The sequence below is a fragment of the Ixodes scapularis genome, unplaced genomic scaffold, assembly GCF_016920785.2.
Source record: "Ixodes scapularis isolate PalLabHiFi unplaced genomic scaffold, ASM1692078v2 ptg001212l_1___fragment_1__unscaffolded, whole genome shotgun sequence".
NCBI lineage: Eukaryota > Metazoa > Arthropoda > Arachnida > Ixodida > Ixodidae > Ixodes > Ixodes scapularis.
Window position 1 is genome coordinate 1604835 of NW_024610117.1, and position 22523 is coordinate 1627357.

Here is a 22523-nt window from a genome sequence, read left to right on the forward strand (position 1 = left end):
ACTTGACCTTACCCGGGTCAACAGATCGAGGAAAAATGTCCTTGCGAGTCGATGTCCACCTAGGCCCAATATCGTTGACCTTAATTAAGGGGCCCTGCAAGGATTTTTTTTTTTACTGGTTTATATTTGCACCGAACTTGAGCGCACTGAACGTAGTAACTTGATGAAATTTTTCTAGAATTTCGGTTTATTTTAAAAGTTAGGCAAATTAAAATTACAAAAACAAGCAAAAAAAACCTTTATGACGTCCTTGGTTGCTTGAGTGAGAGCGCCCACGGCTGCCGCGCTCAGTGTCGACGGCTCGAGAGGGCGCCATTCAAGCATGTTCTGGATAAGCTGTATGAAGCGGGCAGCCAGGGCGGCTCGCATTGCTTTTAGTGCGCGATGAAACACTAATTCGGCATGGCACTTCATTGGCCACAAACGACAGCAAACACGGGGTGAAGATCGGCTCAGAAGGTGAGCCACTTCGCGCTGCCAAACCTGCTCGACGAAGGCCTTCGAAGCCGCCTACATCCGGGACCTTTCTACGCTCGCCGTTCGTGGGTGCCTGGTCTCACTACCCCTTTCTAGTATTCGCCACCTTTTCCACCGCTAAGTCTGGGGCACACAAAAGAGAGTCCGGGTAAGAGGAGAATGTTTCCTTCCCCTCTCTTGTGGTGGCCGGAGGCGAATAAATAAGCGCCGAAATTTTGTTGTAAATGTAAGTAGGTGTCTATGACTGGCATTTATCTATCCACGAAATAATTCGTAAAGCTGGAGGAATCTTGTTTACTTTCTGCCAGGTTCATAATTAAATGCCACAGGTGCCTGCAATAAGAACTTAATTTTAAATTACTTTTTTTTTTTTAAGTTAGGTGATTTGGTGTTCTATTTTCGCTGCTAGCGTCAGATGCACTCAGAATTTCAGCTTCCTGCGATGCTGGCCGCAAATACCGGGGCCCGTTTAGAGAGAGAAAGGATAAACTTTCTTTGCATAAAAAAAATCCCCTTCCGGAGGGATTTCGCGAACCTGGGGTTGGGGTTCGACTTTCATAGTGCTGCCCAATCTCGGTAACAAAATTATTTCAGGGAAAACATCCTAAATTTCAAATAATACTTACGTTTACACGATATAAAAGCAAACGTGAACTTGCTATTACGCATTTAGTTTGTAAAAATGGTGCACACCCTCCGCCGAGTAGAACTTGTGCAGGTTCACGACATTTTTAGTTTCGTTTTGTTGCGGATCGGTTACGTGGTCATGGAGAGCTCTTTCCACTTCAAAGGGAACGGCAAAGAGGAGGTCGGAGATCCGCTCCAGCGTTCGCTCTGCTGGGAGCAGATTTCCGTCTGAAAGGGATGGTCCCGTGATATCCGGAAGCCACTAAGTTTTTGTGCTGGTTACGTAGACGGGGGTAAAATATAGTCCCGATATTTGTTTAATTAAACGACGCCCCAATATACGTTAAACCGATGGAACACAAATATGAAACTTCACGCCAAATCGAGTATCGTGACGTCAGAGTCGCGGGCGCTGACTTATTCCCGGTTTTGATCAGCAGGGTTGATCGTACAAAGGTCGTAAACCGTGTATTAGAACCAAGTTAAGCGCTGTACAAACCGAGGACGACTGTCGGATCCGACATCCAATTTCGTCGAGAAGACCAGTCCTCGGAGGTGGAAACCATGTTTCGCTCCGACGCCTTTCGATTTTTGACGGACGTTTTGCTCGGCCGGCCTTGTCACGTAGGAGTGACGAAACCACTGGAGACAGCCAATCACACACCTGCGGGAAGAGAGTGGAGTGGGTGAAAACCTTTTTACGCGCCCGGGCGGGGGAATTCCGACCCGGAACAAGGCAGGCAGAGACGCGCACTACAAAGCAGTCCCCATTCCATTCCGGGGAGTCTCGGAATGGAGACACTGGGCCCATTCCCACTTCTGGAATGGCTCAACTTCACCATTCCATTCCTCTAATTCCAAAAGGTGAAGAAATGGCCATTGACAGCCACATTGTGTTAGTCAAAAAAGCAGCATAAAGGTGCTAACGTTAACCAACGCGGAGACGACTGCAAAAGTACGCAAAAGCATCCTCGAAGCACTCATTCTACTAAGCCGACGGGTGGTCGCACAAAGCGCTTCTCGTGGCAACCTCTTGTCACTGCAGACATCGATCGCGCGATCAGGCTTGCGAGTCCGAACAGACGCCAAAAATTAAAGCTCCTCATTTTCTTCGCTAACGGTCCGTGTATACCCCCCAGATATAGATGGTTAGCGTGTTGTTTGTTTGACAAGGCCGTAAAAAATGTCCAGTTCGTGCGTGGCGCAAGAAGAAGCCATCTTGCTTTCTGCTTCGAATACTTGCACAACAGCACCTCTAGTGCGCTGTTATACTCCGCGACAACTTTTCTTGGCAATGCAGTGGAAGGTAGTACAGGCCCGCGTCCCCTTTCCCATTTTGAGTGTGCGCGGGCTCTCCTCCTCTCCCCGGAAATGGGGGAGGAGGAGAGCCTGCGTACACGTCAAAGCGACGCCGCGTATGCCTGCCCCAAATGTCCATGGACTGCGGCAAGAACAGAAAACTACCGACAAAAGTACACAAGGAACGGTTACACCATACTAGGGAACCTGCCGTAAAACGTAAACTTTTACGTTTGCTGCACATTCAATCCTTTTTTTTTTTTTTTTTTTTTTGTTAAACGCAAATATTAGAAGGTTGGCTGGGTTGAAAAGCAGGGAGTCGATCCGGTCATTATTCGGGTTCGGGGTTGCTTTGCATTTTGTCCCTGTTCGGTTCTGGTTCAGGGACGCTTTTGGAATAAAATGGTTCGGTTACCGATTCCACCAAGCGCGAAGCAGTACAAAGCTGTTCTTGAAAGGAAATTAAGTCGTTAAGAAAAAAGGTGAGTTTATCTCCGCGTCACATTCATTAAAATAAATTAGGTCATCAGAAGCCGTGCTGCGAAAGCGAGGAAAGCAAAGCAAATATATGCTTAATTTCGTTTTTTTTTTTTATCTTGAATTTTAACGCGAACACCGTTCTATTAAAATTACGTGGTTATGCAGGCGATTGGTAACAGTACCAAAGTACAGTACTCACATGCGAAGTCAATCAGACAGCACGCACAGTGACACTTTGACGGTAGCACACACCATACTCGCGCAAGCTACACACAAAAACAAATTAGTCGTCGGTTGTTCAGATAGGAATTGAATCTGCCAGAGTATGACGACGTTGTACCCACTGTGCATGCTCATCCAGATTGAAACCGCACGACCGAACGACTGAGTTAGAGGAGAAAGAGAGCAAAAACCGATCGAAAAACGTTAAAAAAAAACGACTACAGGCGACTTGCTGTGTCTAGAAAACGCTCACACACACACACACACACACAAAAAAAAAAAAGTCTAAGCAGCGTCGGCTCTGGTTTACTGGCGTCCCGGCGACCGACGCTGCAGTTTCACGCTCGTCGCGGCTTCGCCTCTGGTTGCCTCCGGATTTCACACACGCGCCGACCGTCGTCAAGTTTTTGTTTTTACTTTGATGTCTATGTTCGCTTTATCCTTCCTGCTTAACAGCAAGAAAGGAACACACACACGCAGAAAGAATAGCTCTTTATTCTCTCGGCACATTGAAATATACTCCGAATCATCTTGCGATGTGCGGCGATGGATGAGCTACACGAGCGAACTCCGTAGTTCGTGTAGCTCTTGTGACTTCGCGCTTCCCGCGTCTCTCAGCCAAACCGGAAGGGCATGTGACGCCCTCCGAGGCTCTACATTGGCTTCGGTGGCTCGTAGCGTCCTTTGTGGTCCACCATAAGCTGAAGCAAAGTATACAAGTGTAAGCCTCCATGCAGACGCCGATTCTCGCTCTAAGAAATATACTTATTCGTTTCATTATTACAGAGCTGTCTCCATTTCGTCGCAGCCGCTTGTTTAGTCAAAACTGAGCCGCTGACGCCACCGTTGCTAACATTTATTTGACTTCTTGCCGCCACCCGCAAGAAGGTGCGGCTCACATTTTATGACACCGAAGCTTTTCTAATGAACTGGCAACCGCCGCATGAGATTACGGTTCTGTTCCGGCTCAGTTTCAGATGCTTGATTTCGGTTACAGTTTTGTTCCGGTTCAGTCAAAAATAACGGTTTTTCTACGGTATTTGGTTCGGGTTCGGTTCGACACCCTGGTTAAAAGCTGCATGCTAATCGCACATGATTACGGCAGCCGCTTTGCCGCATCTCACGGCACTAGGAACGACACCTTATCGGCCTACCGTTTGGTTGCTCCACCGAGAGCGCGCCATTTTCATCCTAGAAGGAGCATAAGCCACGTGAGACAATCCGTCAGTCATCACAATTGTGCAATGACGCTGTTTCAAGAGCCGCTTACCACGCGATAGCAAATGCGCCATCAGCCCGTAGGCCTTGGATGAAGATCGACCCAGCTTGCGTAAGAACCGAGCCCATTCCATTCCGAGCAAAAGGAATCTAATTTTATTCCCGTTCCGCCAGAAGCTGCCGCCATTCCATTCCCGTTCCATTCCGGGGTCTCGAAAGTGCGGAATGATTCCGGAATCACTCCAACTCCGGAGTGACAACTCCACAGCATTGCTACAAAGCCAGTCTCATTGGGTGACCGCAGCTCGACGTCACTCGTCGACGTCACCCAATCGGCCTCGCGGGTCCAGTTCGGTCGTGCTCCGGCAAGGTCAGGTTTATGGATGCGTGCGAACCAAAATCGGCTCTCGACGTGCCCGCCTCACTTCTTTTATTTATTTTTTTTTTTTTTTTTTCAGAGCGCAGCTCTTGTGGCGCATTCACACTGGAAGCGGATCCGCGTTCGCAAAGCAGTTGCTGACGTGGTTGTATAAAGATCCAGTACAATTGCACGCGCAATTGCCCGTCAATTAATCCTCTTGATTTTTTTTTTTTTTTTTTTTTTTTTTTTAATGAAGGGTTTTGTGGCGCATTATGTGACGTTTCGAGCAGAATATGCTTTTCTATAAAAAATGAAATACAGCTTTGCTTTTTAACTTTTGTTTTTAGTGGAATGAACTCATCTTTGTATATTTTTGTATAAAACTGGCACCATATTGCAGGCATGTGCTAAATTACTTCGCGATTTGTTGGAAGACCAATGGATGCGACTCTGCCGAAATTTTGTTGGTCAGCCGACCCGCTGCTTAGAAACAAGTTGCATTTGTACACACCGTATCCCCCTCCCTACCCTCTTTTGTGCCGGCATCGAAGCCACCGCTTTCGATGCCTCGCGTGTAGACCCGCGTTGCATTCTTGGCTTGTGTCGAGTGCTGTGCCTGTGTTTTCTCCGCCCCACGGGTCATCCCGCCCAAAATAAACGCCCAGGGCAACTAAAATTTTTCGGGACTCCTGGACGCCTTTATGTGACTGCGTTTTCCTGCATAATTAGTTGTCTTATGCCAGCATTGCATTTAGGCGACGTTGGATCTGATTGCTACTAGTTTGCAGGAAGTAGATTCACCTGATCGGCCTCAAGGCTTTTCGATGAACCGTTTAACCCTTGTTTCATAAGCGCGACAAATACGAAGTAGTACAAACAGGGTACCGTCAGTACCACAGTACTTAGAAGGAAGGAGTGTATTCACGGCGATAGAGAAATGGGCAACGTTTTGAGTAAAATTTGCAGCACATCTCGCGATCTTTTTTTCTTCTACGAATTCACGAAACCTTAGTTTGAAACCGCGGAGTTTGATTTCCATCCGTGAAATTCAGTAATAATTAAAAACGAGCGTGTTGGTGAATAGATACGAATATTTGAAAGGATAAAACATCTCGGACGGGGACTGAAACAGGGCTTCTTTCCGTCCCCGTCCTAGATGAAAGAAGTCCTGTTTTCGTCCCCGTCCTATAAAAAAAAAAAAAAAAAAAAAAAAAAAAAAAACCTTCGAATATTCGATTTTTCGAACTTGAACCTTGAATCAATTCGAAATGTTCGAATGTTTCGAACTATTTATAACAAAATTTGATATCTTCGAACTCGACCTTTCAGAAACCTTAACATTTCGGAATTATTCGAATTCGAACCTCAGCTGTGTTCTAAAGTTGCGAACTTTTCAAATTCGAACGTTAGCGAGGTTTGAAAATTCGAACCTTTAGAAGTCGAACTTCGGGAGGTCCGCGGCATCCCTAGTTACGACCAAGTGCTTGCATTTTCGTATATGGGACAAAGGAACCATTAAATGATTTTTCTACTTTCCCTAACTACTACTTAGAACCACTCCCTAACGTCAATAACTGGACAAACTAGCCTTATTTTTATTCTTTCCTAGCAATAACAATCGCAAAAAAAAAATCGAAAAATATGAGCTTTGTTTATCCCCTCAAGCCTCAACCACCTCAACTCGGAGCCAGAACAAGCGGCCGCGTGGCCTGGTACCTATCCTACCCCGATTCAAGCGCTGGGGTTGGCGAAGTAGAAAACGCGTGCTGAGCTCCAGTTCGGCTAATCTCATCACCGCAGAGGTTGGACACGAGCGACTACCCGAGTGTCCGCCGAGGCATCGATTGTTACGAGCTGAAGTCGAGTGCTCACGCAGTTCTCGTGTCCAATCCATGAGCCGCACTCGACTGTCGTCAAGGGAGTGGTTTCGATCCCACAGTTGCGTCACCGAGCTTTGCGAAGGCAAGATTGAAAGAAATGGCCCCTTTTTATTCTCGCAATATCACCGCGACAAAGAAACTTTGAATTAGTTGGGGTCTGTACGAGTAGGGAGGCACTCACTTGATCGAATGACGTTTTAGCGAACGCCCACGTTTCATCGAACGACACTTTAGCGAATAGTCGGACGCCGCGAAGCGGCGTTTTCGGGTGGACCAAGTGAGTTCATATTTTTGTAATGAGTTGCCGCAGACTGCCGCCGCGAAGCGGCGTAAAGCGCAGCGCGGCGGATGGGTTAACGCGCGCCCCCGTTATTCGCTAAAATGTCATTCGCTCTTGTGATATGGACCCTTACGAGTAAACGTGAGCCAGACTAGGACCAATATAACCAATATGCCTCTGCAAAGTCATGAACATTCCAACCCAATATCGTTTCATGATTTATCTTTTCAGCGCTACCCTGATGCTGTCTACTGTTTGAGTTATAAACGGCTAAAGTATTACACCACGTGGCACTCCAGGGGTGCTATGTTGCGCTTTTTGCACTCCCAGGAGACTTGGAAGAGGGAAGTGACGTCAACGACACAGCAAATGCAGATTGGATGTTGACAGAAGAAAACGAAATCAACACCCAATCTGCGTTTGCTGTGTCGTTGACGTCACTTCCCTCTCCCTAGTCTCCTGGGAGTGCAAAAAGCGCAACATAGCCCCCCTGGTTCTAATTTCGCAAATTCCAATAACACTTTCCTTTTTACAAAAGTCGAGTGTCCCCCCTGTCTGGTTTCGTCAAATTCAAACACACAAACATCATATTGTGAAATATAATATACAGTAGTGTCGCATCTTCATAGACATTTTGAGAGCACTCAATGGTTCGCCACTTTGTGCAACAAAAGAAGGCAAAGCAGCTCAGAGTGCTGATTCCTCATAGTCCTGTCGAACATCAAAAACGTGCCATTTCCGTAGCAGAGTGGCGCAGTGGAAGCGTGCTGGGCCCATAACCCAGAGGTCCGTGGATCGAAACCACGCTCTGCTAAATGTTTTTTTATTTTGGTTTTGTTTTTGTATTTGTATGAACTTTGTGTTTTTTTTAGAAAAAAACGTCCGCTACAACCAAAAAAGCATGCGCGTCCATATTTGGCCACTCTGTGATTTCGGAAAATATTTTTAACCATGAAAATTCCGAAGGAAAGTTGAAGTTTTCTGCCCGAATGTCGTAAAATAAATAAATAAATATTATATTTAAGTCATATTTAATTTATTTGGTTTAAATGACTGTGACCTCAAGAAAATAGTTATTCCTTACCACGAGATGTGTTTTTCAACATACAAATTTACTGAAGTATTACTTTACATTTAATGTACAATTTAATAAACAACTTTTTATTGCCGTAATCCCCGCTATGAGAACACGACTTGATTTTTATAATATCTTAAAAATGTATTTGAGTTTTTTTTAATAAAGATATTATTTTTAGTTTTCGTTTCTTTTTGCGTTTTGCTCTTGTTGAAGAAGGACGTTCTGCAGTCGACGAAAGGAAAAGGTAGCAATCAAGCACAACGCTCCCATTTGCCCAGAAGCTTCTTTTGGCTCGACAAAGCGTCTAATCACAGACAAGCGGCAAATAAATAAAACATTTTGGGGATTCTTTTTGAGCGAAATGTTTGGTACAAATCGTCATAGTGAAACTTGTCTGATATAAATCACGATTTCAATCACGATTTAAATCATACCGATTCTTATTCTCCGTCCTGGTCGTGAAATCATTAAATCGTGAAAGCGTAGTTTGCGAAAACCGTGGGTAGCGCAAATTTTATGCACTGCGGCGTTGCCTGTATTGACGACGAACACTACTTTTAGTGATGCTGACCAAGCAGCCAGAACGCGGAGAGAAGCTATGCTTCCTTTGAAATGCCACGAAAAACAAATCAGATATCCTCGCCGGTACCTGTTTTTGACCTTGTTGTACACTATGTGAAGTGGAGTGTGAATACCATTTGATTACTAGCGGAATTTCACACGCTATGAGCAGTGGCGTACCAACTTGTTTTTGAGTGGTGGGGCAAACCAGACCCCCCCCCCCCCCCCTCCGAGGGCCGGGGGCGGTGCCCTTGTTATCCCTTGGGCGCCGCCGGCCAGTGTTTGCCCTGCCCATGGCGGCTCTTTCAAGGGGGGGGGGGGGGGGGGGGCAAAACATATGCCTTTGCCCCCCCCCCCCCGGTTGGGACGCCCATCGCTATGAGAGAGGCTCCGTGTGTACGTTGTGTAGGAAATTCTGGGGGTGTACTCGGCCGGGGAGTGTGTTAGCCGTGCGTGCACGCTTTAAAAACAAATCTGGTCGTAAAAGAACTCTTACGAGTTCTTCGGCTTGTTCATATTTTCCGCCCTAAAAATACTTTGAAGCACCCCTTTCTTATTTGATGGCGATAGTGCTTGAGGCGAAACCGTTCTTCACGAGCTGAGAGGGGGTACTGGAGGCGTCGAATTCAGAACCTTTCATGAACGGACTTTCTTTAGTAGAGTGTAGAAATATCGCGGGCCATCGTGACAAATTCTGTTTCTATGAGTTGAACATCTTAATTACAAAAGCGCAAAGGACAAGGACAGGACAAAGAATGAACAGGACAAGCGGTTGTCCTGTTCATTATTTGTCCTGTCCTTGTCCTTTGCGCCTTTGTAATTAAGATGTTTAACTAACTAGCTCAACAGTTAATTTTAATTCTATGAGTTGAGGTGCACGCAGATAGGTTGGTACAAAGCCGGGAAAACCTACTCAGAAATGTGGTCGTCCCTCCTCCAAAACTTTTATGAAAAGATTTAGAAATTTTTTTTTTTTTTTTTTTTTGAATTGTTTTTCTCACAAAGTGTTTTCCATCCGTCAGGATGGCCGAGCGGTCCAAGGCGCTGCGTTCAGGTCGCAGTCCGGTCTTCCGGGCGTGGGTTCGAATCCCACTTCTGACAAAAATTTTTTTTTTAGAAAAGAACAAAAAAAAAAAAAAAAATGGTAAGAGCCTACTGTATTTTTTATTCTGATTTCCATACAAGCTAAAACCGTCATCGTGGCAACCGTTTTCTTTTCTTTTCTTTTTTTTTTGCTTTTTCTTTTCATATTGGTTAAGATTTGCGTAAATGGGTCAGGACAGAACTTGAAAGATCTAACCGCAAAGATGTTGTGTCTTAGTTTTGCTAGTTCTATAAGAAATTCCATATGCAGTCATAGGGAAGACCACGAACAGCACAGACTTTTTTAAAATTAAATTTTGCGTCTGCGCGTTTTAATTATACGGATTGCACAATTTTTTTAGATATGTTCATTTTTTCTTTGTGTTTGTTGAATCTGAGTTGATAATGATGTTCCCAAATGGAACGTTTTTCTAAATGTTTCCTACGAGTGCATTTTATTTGCGAACTTGGACTTTCACTTTGGATTTTCTCCTACGTAATTTTTATTCTTCTCTGCAATGATGGCCCTGGCGCCGCGGAATCATCCGATACAAGTGAACGCGCAGATGGGGCAGGCCATTTGCGGCACTTGCGCGCCGCGGGAACTCGCCACCATTTTCGCCGATTGTTTCATGGCAGATCCCCTAGATGGCGCCACAAGGTTGCGCCACACTGGCGCCACAGGTAAAAGCGAAAGCAAGTGTGGGCGACACCTCAAGAAATACAATGTACAGTCGTACAGTCGGGGCCTTCCTCGTTTATTACGTCATCAGTGCTAACTGCTATGTGGACACAAAAAGTTTTGTTTGCAGTTAACATCACGCTAATAAGCGTAGTACGTTGCAAGCGGCGTTGTTTAGTTAGGAGCTCCAAGTGGTAAAGACGGGTAGCGCCATCTTGTACTTGCTATGCCAATTACATTATTTTGAAAGACGTTTATGCTCCGAGCTGACGGGACAACCGTAGAGTCTCGATATTAATTATATATATAAATATATATATAAACACGTTTTATTACCATCTTTTAAACGTGCAGCCAAGGATTCGATAAATGTTTGAGGCGCATTGATATAATCAAAGCCTAATATAATGTAAGCGAAAAAAAAAAAAAAATTCTCGATCCGAACAAAATTGCATTGAAACCGCCGAAGCTCGGGATAGAGACAGAGTTGATATCAGCGAGTCAGCATCTTGCTATCATTCGCATCTTGCTGTCGTTTATATGTTTGTTGCCAGAGGACTCGGAACCCTCGTGCTGTCGTGTGATGTGCGTTGTGTAATCCCACTGCGTTGCGTAAACAATTAATGTAGGTCACTATTGTTTCCATTGTTCGCGTCTTTTACAAACGGGAAAAAAAATATCGAATGAACCGACGCTGCCGTATTTTTAATATAAACATCACCTTGGACAAACAGTAAAATCAAATGGTGCAGTTAACCTCCATACGACAAACGAACGAAAAAAAGAAAGGAAAAAAAGTGAAGCAGAACGTTTATTTTCTTATTTATTCGCAAAAATCGATAAGCGACAAGGAAAAAGCAACTTCACCGGAACGTTGGCGGAGCCAATGGCGACTTTCTATCCACTGACGCAAGCATCCACACACATTGCATTCGAACACAAACGGATGTCATGATCGTATATTTTGGACGTCGTAATCAGTCGGCGTGCCACTATGGCGAACGTTTTTGAACACAAAATGGGGCTACTCCAACAACGCAAACCAGACGTGACTGGCAGCCATTCCAAAATGGCGATTCTTCTTCACGGACTCGACTTTTTTTTAAGCCCACGTGACTCCTTTCTCGAAGTTTGCGAGCCGTCTTTCAACCTCAGCCATTTGCAGACAGCCGATATTTTAGCTCGGATGTTGTTTTTTAGTTCGGGAGTGACGAATAGACGAAGAATTCCAATTGTCTCAAATGGTTTCGAAACCAGCAGACGGTCAAGAGCCCGGATGTAGCCTCGCGCGAGGCTCAACGGAGAAACGCTTGGTAGCCTCCTAGCCGGGCACCGTGGCCGTTGCTGGGGCAACGCAGGCTGTCACGCATGCAAGGCGACGTCACGATCACGTGCCAACCATCGGTGCGACGCCATTGGTTTATATACTTCGTCACGCTAAAATCTTCAAAATGGAGCGGGGGGAGGGAGGGGGGGGGGGGGGGCAGGGAGAGAGGGAGGGGAAGAAAAAAAAAAAAGGAAGAAAAAAAAACGGAGGAAAAAGAAAAAATAGTTAGAAATGAGAGGGCGGCAGTTCTATGCGTGTTATCGGCGATTCGAAAAGCCTATTGTGAGGTATCAGGGAGAGTAGTGCCGCGGCCGGTGGTAGTGCAAGCTGCCGGTAAGATCGCATCCGAAAAAAAAAAAAAAAGAGAACAGAAAACGAAGTACGGCGAGACGTCGTGCGGTTACGCGAAGAGGAGGCGAAAGGAGAGGAGCGAACAGCCGTTCCGGCCTTCTTGACTTTGGACCAGAAAAAAAAAGCGTGTGTGGCGTTGCGACTGTTTGGCGTGACATCAGAGAAACAAAAATGGCGTGAGTGAAAGCGTTAGGTATCAGCGTTGGTAGCTATATTTTGAAAAGATGTCGTTAGGGTAAAAAAAAGCTTTTGTGTTGCTCATCTAAAAAAAAAAAAGAAAAAAAAAAAGAAGGTAACAGAAAACATGAAATATAATCTATAAAAATATGTCAGAAGTGGGATTCGAACCCACGCCCGGAAGACCGGACTGCGACCTGAACGCAGCGCCTTGGACCGCTCGGCCATCCTGACAGACGATATTAGTCGATTTAAAGGCTCTATTTAAATATAGGTTACTTACAATCTAAAGTTTTAATTACGTTCGAATCATTTTGTGCGATTTATTACACACAGAAGATCCTATGTGATGAATTACGCATGAAGCATACTGTTATTTTTGTCTCCTGATCGTAAAAGTAAAAACCAGATGAGGGAGAGACGACTGCTCCAATAAATCGAAGACTGGTTAAAATTACGTTTAGACCAGGCTGTAAGATAGACAGGTGGGGAAACGGCCGGTCATAGGCAGGGTGTAAGATAGACAGGTGGTGAAACGAGAGCCAAATGAGCGACCGGATTGTGTCCCCCTCGGGTTTCTCTTTTTCTGTGGCGCCATCTATGTGGAGCACCGCGAACTCTCACTCCGGGTGGGCGATAGGTGGCGACCGGCTACACTGACGGGGAAGATTTCTCGTGGATTTTCAATACAGGACTATCGTGCTCTCGCTTTATTTTGCGCACTCTCCCACAGAGTTCCATGCAAATTCGATTCCATTTTTTTTTCTTCTCGCCGCAGCGCCATCTGTCGCAAATCGGGGGTACCCGCAAGCAGACGAGTACACAATCGGGTCACGGCGCTGCGGTAGGTTTCTATGGGCCGTTTCCCCACCTGTCTATCTTACACCTTGGTCATAGGAGCCTACCGCAGCACCGTGACCGGATTGTGTACTCGTCTGCTTGCTGGTACCCCTGTCTGTTTTTTCTGTTACTTCTGCTCTTCAAAATCAAAAAAACCCAGTCTCAGGGTAAACGACGAAATGGTTGACTTCCACCAGCTAGCCTGTACTTTGACTCTTTTCTCGTTAATCTACAGGGTGTCACAAAAGAAAATTTACACGGTCTTTTTTACCGCAAAAATAAATTAGGCATCGCCGAACGCTTATTTTCCGCCCAAAGGTAGAGCTAGAGGTCACAACCAGATGCCAAAGTTTCAGCCCGATCCGATAACTTAATCAAAAGTTATAAGTGATTTTCTGAAAATTTCAGTGGGAAAATGGAGCCCATTTTTGCCAGTTTTCGGTTTCTGATGCCATAGAGCCCCAACGTTGATAGAGCCCCATGTGTTTGAAAACTCCGTCGGCCGCCATTTGCCCACTGAAATTTTCAGAAAATCACTTATAACTTTTGATTAAGTTATCGGATCGGGCTGAAACTTTGGCATCTGGTTGTGACCCCGCGCTACCTTTGGGCGGAAAATGAGCGTTCGGTGATGCCTGGTTTATTTTTGCGGTAAAAAAACCGTGTACATTTTCTTTTCACACCCTAGAAAAGAGAACGGGTGGGTCAAACCGCGTCAACCAAATCAATAAAATCCGTATAAAAACACTTTCACGTGAAGTTAGTGTCAGCAGGAAAGGTGTCATTTTTATGGGCAAATTTGGACCAGCTGGGCAAGTATTTTCATTTCCCGATATTTTCATAAGTTTTTGCCAAAGGGCGAGCACTACGACCAACCTGTGACCACAGTGCGTGGAAGGGAGCAAAGTGCACCTGGTACCTGTTCCAAGAGGTCTTGTGCGACGGGCCTCGTCACGGCAGTCTGTTTTCGCGATTGAAAACAGCCCAAATTCGAAAATATTGACCGGAGCTGCCCTTTAAAGAAGTTGGATCCATCCGTCGAAAATTTATTCCGGGCCCTACCATCTTCAAGCGTTGTGGCGACTTCGCTCAGCAGCTGCGCGCGGTCGTTCGTCTGCTGTCTGCGAATGGTCAGCGCCGCGCCGCTCGCAGCAGACGGCGTTGTCCCAGTCCGGTCCCTAGGTCCCGCCCAGACGTAGTTTGGACACGAAGTCAAAAAGCCCGAGACTGCAGTACCCAAGGACGTTGGCCATAGGTAGGGATCGGACTAGTTTTCGGTTTAAACCGATGAAAACCGATAAAAGTATGCCGAATCCATTTTCGGACATTCGGTTTTAGCCGAAAAAGTTCAGTTTGTAGGGTCGACGTTTTCGGTTTAAACCGATAAAAGTAGTACGTTTAACCCATTTTCTAATGTTCGGTTTTAACGGAAAAAGGTCAGTTTTTGAAAGCCGCGTCGAGATGATTGGGGGGGGGGGGGGCAAAATGCATAAACGTGCTTGCGCACACGGTCAAGCAGAGTGCATACGTTTACGCACGCTTTTGTGAATTTTCGACTGTCATATTTCAACAATCTGTTACAGACTGTGGACTTACTCTGTGATCTTGTACGGGCTTAGCTGTCTTTTTCCCTCGCGCTCTCCCTGCTTGGTCCAATCTACTGGTCCGAAGTATGTAATAAAAAAACAACAACAACAACACAGGTCTGGGAAGAAAGCCACAGAGAGTCAAGTCGTATTTCCTTGCAAAGCCACTTTAATACGCACACTCCCACTCAGTATTTTACGCAGTATGTTACAATGTTTGAGGAAGACACGTCGAACAGGTGCAACGGGGCTGCGTGCCACCGGTCACGTTCGCCACCGATACGCCACGTTCCACAAACCCTGCAAGGCGGTCAAGTTCCCTTTCGGCTCGTAATATGTCGCTATGGTGCTTGTAACGAGTCTTGGACTGCCGTGTTTAGAGTCTCGCGCCACCCGTGCATCGAAGGTGGTCCCAAAGTGGCAACAAATCGCGTCGCAGGAGCCGGTGCGCCGTGCCGTCGGGTGTTGCAATCCTGGCCCATAGTCGTAGAAGTTCCAACAAAAAGAGAGAGTAAACGCGCGCATCGCCGTCGTTGCTACGTTCTGACTCGTGACCACCAAAGTTTCCGAGGTCCAGAGCAAAACGTTGGACCTTGATTTGCAAAACCCACGAAGCAACAGATTTCCTGGCATCCAAACAGACTTCTGGAGACACGGGCAGATCTTGAGAAAGTTTCCAAATATCCCCTCCGCCCCCCTCCTGTCCCCTTTTCTTTTACCCCTTAAAACCGGGCCATCTTTAGACACTTCCCAAAGTCGGACGGTGCGAGCAGACGCCGAAAGGAATCCGATATAGGAAGAGTTTCTTTTCACGCCCAAACGTTTTGGGCCGTTTTAGAGGTACTGGGCGCTCGATACCCGGCCAGACTCACTTGGACAAGCTTACCCAAAGAGCTGAACCGAAATGGCCCCAGTGGAGAGGCTGTCTCGCACATCTGCGTCTGAAGGCTCCTTCGCACGTGCACCACGTGGTGCCACCTTGGCACCCGATTTGCACTATATGAGTGACAGAGTGCTGTTTATGGTGCCGGTTTAGCGTTGCAACATACGTGCCAACTGACCTCGAGCAAGATCAAAAGTGCCGTGCGGGTGTGCAACGAGAAAAAACGCTGGCGTTATCTGTCAAGCACCGTGGAACCCTTCTGATCTGCGTACATAATCTTTTACGCACCCAACGTGGGCTCGGAATAATTCTCGTAATGCTATAAGTGCCAATATCTCGTAGATATGTTCGATCGAGCAAGTACTTCAGTACCTTCAGTCTACCTGTACGCAAATCGGAAGAGTTCCGGGCATACCTAAAGGACAGCGCCACTGTGCGCATTCAGCCACATTCGAATGCAGACGTGCGAACTGGCCTCAAGGATCTAGAACAGAAACGTTGTGCACCTTCTAAATTTAGATACGTCGGGCAACGTAGCGTTGAAAACAAAGCATTCGCGAAAGAACGTTTGAGGCGTAACCTTTGTGGCGTTAATATAAAAGCCGCCGCTCTCGGTAGCCATAGCTGCCTACACAGAATGCTCGTCTGCTAAAATTTGAACCCATCCACACTTTATTACGCTTAGATTCTGCAGGAAACGTCCTCGCGTGACCGTCGCACATTTCTGGCATATCGTAATAAAATGACGGGAATTTTGAAACACGAGACGGGTAAACCTTACGGAAACAACGTTTGGCCTGCGTCGATACCGGTGAGCGCGGTAAACAATATTCAAAATGGTGCACACAATTTAGCAGTATCACTTTTCAGTTGTAAGTATAAAAACAAAAAAAAAAGAAACAAGTAAATCGTCCAGTTATTGAAGACCGGCAGCCGTCTTTCCAAAGAGCAAAAGCGGCAATGCCAACCGCCCATATTAAAAAGTAACTCCGCTCAATTTTTGTTCTCGAGAGAGCAATGCGGAACTCTTCGTTATCATCCAGGAAGACCACGGGTCATATATTACGACGCAACTTCGTCTATGTGTTTAATAAATTGGTCGACGCAGTTTTTTTCGTTACTTTTACAGTGCCAGCGGCATGCTTAGTGCCACCCCTGCCATTGGAGGCAGCAGAGCCTGTGATGGTAGATCACACAATCATTTGTAGCATATGGGCGGGCTTACAGTTAACGTGTAGCCAACACCAAGCGACATTGCACAAAAAATATTAAACTTTTTTGTGTATATAATGGTGGAAGGTGATTCGTTGCAACTTCTCAATGCCAAATGACCCGCTGTTATCCTGAAACTTTAGTAAGTCAGCAAAACTGACCTTTACAACAGATATTGCTGCCAGACGCTAATGTGCGGTCACGTTTTAATTTAGTCAGGCTAGCAACACCTCGAAGTAATAAGACATCATGTTTCCATCATTTCTTACCGAACACCTTCGCATTAATTTCCCTGTCTGCTCAATGTTAAGGTTCATGCTAGAATATAAAACTGTTTTGTGCCCCAATTTGTGTTTCAAGCGTGGCACAACTATTAAGTGAGGTGGCAGAACATCTGCTTTCCCACTTCGTAGTTAAAACCTATTAGGGGTGAAAATCAACTCTCACGCAAAATGCTTTCTGCACAACCTGTTAGAAACCAACACAGATGCCAACAACCTTGCGTAAGGTATAAAGTCTTACTGTAAATGCATATTACAATATTCTATAAATGGGCTGCAGTAAACATAATTAATAAAAAAAGCCGGATGCTTAATAAACGTGTTGCGCAGTATGTCGCACACATGGAAGCAATCTGAAGCTGCTGCACATGAATTTCTTACTGCACTCACAAATTGAGTGCAACGGCGGCATCGAAGGCCGACGCAGAGCCTTGATTTTCGCTGCGGAGGGTAATCCTATTAACATCCTCCCCTCCCAAACTTTGAGGGTAATGAAGGAGTGAAAGAAGTGTCCCAAGAAGGATCTAATATGCTCGCTGCTTAAAGGACACAAACAATGTTTACACACCTCACGCTCACGTTTGGCGATCGAATTCCCCCGAGAGTTTGTTCACCAAGATGTGACCAACCTCTCGAGGGAGAGCCCGTGAAGGAGAGAAAAGAGAAAAGAAACAAAAACGGGAAGCGTACGTTTGTTTTCCTAAGTGCCTCGATAGGACTGAATTTCTCATAACTCACAACGTGCCTCGCGACGTAAATGTTACAATATTGCAGCGTGCGCAGCTGGTCAAGTAGGCAGCGCGCGCGTGGCCTAATGGTTATCGCGCCTGCCTCCCACAGAGCACCTGCCTCCCACAGAGCGCCGCATCTTTTGTTATTCCTGCAATTTAGTTTTCTAGTAGATTCGAGAATAATGTTGCGTATTCAAGGTCCGAATGTTCTACGCGTCGAACATTCTACGCCGATTGTTCCAGAAGCTCACGCATGTACATAAGGGGCGCCGCGTGGCGAACCGGACTCAGTTTTTCGCCTCAGCGTTTGATCCTGCTGCTTCGCCGCCTTCGACGCCCGCGACGCTCTGTTGTTATCTTTCTTTTTCGTTTTATTTTTGGGCACAAGTTCGCCCCATTAAACGTTTCAGTTTCCCCAGTTATTCTTTCTTTCATTTGTTCATTCGTGACAATATAAATTTTTTTGGGGGGAGAGTTCATTTTGTAACCTACACGTCCTATACAAATACCTAAAAAAGTATATTTCTTTTTTTTGCGTTTAGCACCTCTGTGGGCACCACGGGATACGACTAAACATTTGAACCCCTCATAGTTTATTCCCAACGTCCACAAAAAGCACACAACCGTTGCAATGGCACGCGGACCTTGCGGTATTCTGGGTGCAAGCTTGGGCAATCTACCACATAAAAAATCTCTGGCAGAAGCCGGGCCGAAAACCTCGACGCACCCACTGACCTCCTATGTCGCCGCGATGTTACCGTCGTGCGTGCAGAAAAACCCGAGTGCAGTCGTGCGCAATGGCATGCCCAAAACGAATTGCTGCCGCCGTAAACGTTCCTATTGCACCGTTTTCACGCATACCGTGCGAGAATTCGGCCGTTCAAGTCGAAGCTAGAGCCACCGCGATGCTTCAGAGTGGCGACGCTCCAACCACCGCATTCGAATTCAGGGCTAACCCCTCTGCGTAGGGGGATCTCGACTAGGGCGCCGCTTACAGTCGCCGTCGCCAGCTATCCAAAGCTTCGCCGGAAATCGAAGGAAACCCTTTTCCGTCCCCTAAAAGTGTAAAAAACGATCCGCAACAGAGCAAACTTACGTCGCTCGAGCTTCCCCATGCCGCGTTTAAAGCTCGGGAGGTCACGTTTTCCGAATGCCGCCGACTGCAGCTGTTCCGCACCATACGGCGAAATGGCGACACCTGCAAAACGATCGGGGGGTGTCGGTACGCTGAGCATAGCTTGCATAGTGGCTCGAAACAGCCGGGCCCCAGAGACGAAGAAAGCCCGCGCGAGGTTCTCAACTGCAATGCCGTCCCTTCCAAACAGCAACGTGGGGAACGTGTGATTTGATCGCGCTCACGCAGTCTGCGATAAGCTTTCTTTGAATGCTGGTGATCACTTTACGGCCTTTTGAGCTCCGTCGCGAGCAGCCTTTCGAGGTCTACTGTGCGGGGCAGAGCTTTCTTTAGAGCGAGCAACGCTCCTCGCCGTACGGCCGGTCGAGTGCTACGGCCCGGTTCGCCGAATTGGCACCAAGAACGGCACCGATACACGCTCGAACACGACCGTCATTGATGCGGTGCCATATCACTAATATAGTGAAAGGTTGCGGCGATGCCACCAAGATCAGTGCCGTTTCTAGTGCCGATCTTGCCGATGTGGTGTTGATGCCGTTTGCGGCGGTGACCTACAGCGCCGAGCCAGCACTGTGGTGTATGTGTGAACGGGCCTTTAAGCTCTGGATTTCGACTTTTCTAATCCTAGACCACATGGCCTTTAAGCTTTAGATTTTGACTTTCCCAACCCTAGACATCACAGCCTTTAAGCTTCAGATTTCAACTTTTAAAACCCTAGACCACACGGCCTTTAAGCACCGGATTTCAACTTTTCCAACCCTAGACCACACGTCCTTTAAGCTCCGGATTTCGACTTTTCCAACCCTAGACCCCACGGCCTTTAAGCTGTAGATTTTGAGTTTTCCAACCCTACGCCACACCGGCTCTGCCAAAACCCCAGTAAAAAAATCCCCTCCCTTTAGGATCCACAAAACTTCACACTTCATGGCCGTTCGAGCAGTCCCGTACCACCGTCCAGAGTTTCTGTGGCTTGGGGTCGCTTAAATGCTGCGCTTCCCAGACGGAACCTGCGGCGATATAGTCTGCCGGAAGCCGTTGCCTAGAATAGAAAAATGCGACCTATTGCGCGAGTCCTTTATCTCATACTTCGTTCTCCCCCGAGCGGACGGCGAGCCGTACGTCCATCCTTCGCCAAGCGATCGCAATCTTGCTCGTACCCACGTGCCAGTTGCGGCTCCCACAGCACTGTCGACTCGGGGACGAGGGGACCATAGAGAGGCGTCTTTGTAATCTTTGCTCGCTCGGAGCTTCGCTACCGCCCGCTTTTTTTTGTGGACGAAACTCGTGGCGAGCACGTCGTTTCACACACCAGGCTCACAAATGTTCTGTTCTGGTGAGGCACGTGAGCTGGTGGATCCTTCGCTGCCGTCGCCGCCTCCGTTGCGCCTCCCTCCCTGAGGGCGAAATAAATACGGGGGGTGCGGAGGGGAGAGTGCCTTCACTGTGCCTTCTTGAGGGCTTCCCTCTCCCTCTTGAGCGCCTCCCTCTCCACTGACGTGACGTAAGGCAGACACTTCATGTGGAACACCGGGCAGTGCACTTCACTCAGGTCCCCTGCGAGCGAGGGAGACAATCGTGCACCAATGGCATTAAAGGGCGCATCCACGCCACCAGTAACCGGGCCGTCCAACCGAGACATTATTCGCTCGCATTTAGGGACACTGATTCGGGTCCAATAAGGCCACGGAGGAAAACGAAAGTGGTTCGTACCGGTTCAAACCGGTTCGCATTCGCACATTAAGGAAAAAGTAAAAGGAACTGAAAGAGAAGCTATCTTCATTTCTATCCAAATGTTAAATAACAGAAAAGCAAAGCTGAAAACATTGTAAATTGAGTGGAACAAAAACAATGAGCCTGCTTTGGGTGGTGTACGGGTCACATACTTCAGGATGGGGGTGTGAGCAGGTAAGTTAACTTGTCACGAATGGAGGAAGGTTTCACGCGCTTAAAGGGGTACTCCACCGATTTTTTGAGCTACCTCAACTAACTATATTTTCTGACTCCCCGGCCTTTACTCTCTCCGGTATGCTATTTAGAATCGCGAAATTCATAATAGTTATTGCGAAATCGGCAAATGAAAATGATGCAAAAACCAACATTCAAATATACGCGCGCTTTTCAGGGCCATGACGTCAGTGGCAGGCAGGCTTGCCAGTCGAGCAAGCAGCCAAAAAATAGAATATGCCAATCATTTGTTCCGTGCTGGAGCGCGGGTACTGCAGCGAGCTTCCCAAGCATTCATTTGACACCACGAAACTGCTTCGAATCAGTTTAAAACAAAATCTACAGCCCAAAGAGTGAACCCCTGCCTTCCACTGACGTCACTTTTTCATTGTTGCCAGTAGAGACTTTGAGCTTGAAAAACACGGTGAGGACCAAAACTGTAAATTCAATAACTTCGCGAAAAAACAATATTTTGACCTAATATTTGGGATACTATTTTCGCGATGTTTGTTGGTTAGTTTAGCAAAATTTCAAGCAAATCGGAGACAATGAAAAAATCGGTGGAGTAGCCCTTTAAGTGTGTGTAATAGCCCTCAAGGGCTTTTAGGTTTCTCTGTCACTCAACTGAGATCCAAAGACGTTACCCGAAAACAGGTAACCTGGAACCTGAAACGCTGCCTGTAAACATATAGCTTAAAAATATATGCCACATTTTTTAGGCAAGTATTGTCTGTGGACTATAGATGTTTAAAAGTTGGAATTTTATGCAGCGCAGACTATCTACAGATGCTGACTATACAAGGATTTTTTTTTTCAAAAATCCTACGTTATGACAAGACGTGACTTTTTCTTTTGAATGATGGAGCATGTTATAATTATCTGTGTATGATGCAAGCTTTTTTGTGAGCTAATAAAGCAGACATTTGTCAAATTATGCTATGTTCCACCATTCTTACATGCAGACAATGTACGAAATGCGGAACTACCTGAACAAAAACTTTGCTTTTGCAGACTGTACTCAGAAAAATACAATAGGTTGTACTGCTTTTCGTAATGTACATTCCATAAGCCCTATTTTTTCCTCCTTAACCAAAAAAATACTCAGATTATTTGACAGTTTTGCTCCGAAACAATAAAAAATGATAACATTTTGGTTCAATTCCGTTTCCCCAAAGAATAGCATTTCTTTTTTTGTTCCGGCTGAGTTTGATAACCTGCAAGTAAGCGAGAAGAACAATGTGAAGAAATAAGCTTGTGCGCACAAAAATGTATGTTCTGATTGGGCAGCTATGACGTCGGAATCCGAAATGTGCCACTGCCTTGGGGCGTGCGTGGCTGGAGCGGAGACCGAATGCTAGTGCTTGTACTGACTAGCGCTGGGCTTGAGATGCACTTACACTGCATGTCAATATTCTTAAAAATTAGGTCGTTACTTCGGTTGTTCGTAGTGGTAAGTAAATTGATGCTTGACTGCGGCAAGACTCAAGATTGGACGTTCTGAGAAACGACGCCTCGTTAGAAGCAGAGGCAAAGTTTGTGTCATTCACTCACGGAGAAAATGTGCGTATAATTCCAAGCTATGCGTGTATGTCGGTACTCCTACGCTGAAATTGACTTCTGCAACCAGTGGTGGTTGTTGTAAAATGTTCCTTGAATGGGTCGACGAGGAAAGTAGATAGAACGTTGAGTATTTCACGAGCAGTGCCGACAGTACAAAGTGGCACGTTATGCAGAATTTGCTTTCATACTGACCGCAACAAGGCACATCTTGACCTCCCTCGTAACGGCGCGGAAAGCGATCCTTCCTG

General features: G+C 46.4%; 1 protein-coding gene and 3 non-coding genes across 6 annotated transcripts in view; 2 read left to right on the forward strand and 2 right to left on the reverse strand.

Annotated features, from left to right (window-relative positions):
- The first annotated feature begins 7586 nt into the window (after positions 1–7586).
- Positions 7587–7658, forward strand: Trnam-cau. The gene has a single exon. It is a non-coding gene; the product is annotated as a tRNA-Met (tRNA).
- A 1842-nt stretch (positions 7659–9500) lies between these two features.
- Trnal-cag lies at positions 9501–9584 on the forward strand. The gene has a single exon. It is a non-coding gene; the product is annotated as a tRNA-Leu (tRNA).
- A 2669-nt stretch (positions 9585–12253) lies between these two features.
- Positions 12254–12337, reverse strand: Trnal-cag. The gene has a single exon. It is a non-coding gene; the product is annotated as a tRNA-Leu (tRNA).
- Positions 12338–14680: 2343 nt separating this feature from the next.
- LOC8037995 (F-box only protein 3) overlaps positions 14681–22523 on the reverse strand; it is a 62943-nt gene continuing 55100 nt past the window's right edge. For all 3 annotated transcript variants that reach the window (XM_029968941.4, XM_029968940.4, XM_029968942.4), the window contains exon 11: positions 14681–20325. In XM_029968941.4, the coding sequence (XP_029824801.2) occupies positions 20210–20325 (116 nt within the window). In that variant the 3' untranslated portion in view covers positions 14681–20209. The remainder of the gene's footprint in view (positions 20326–22523) is intronic.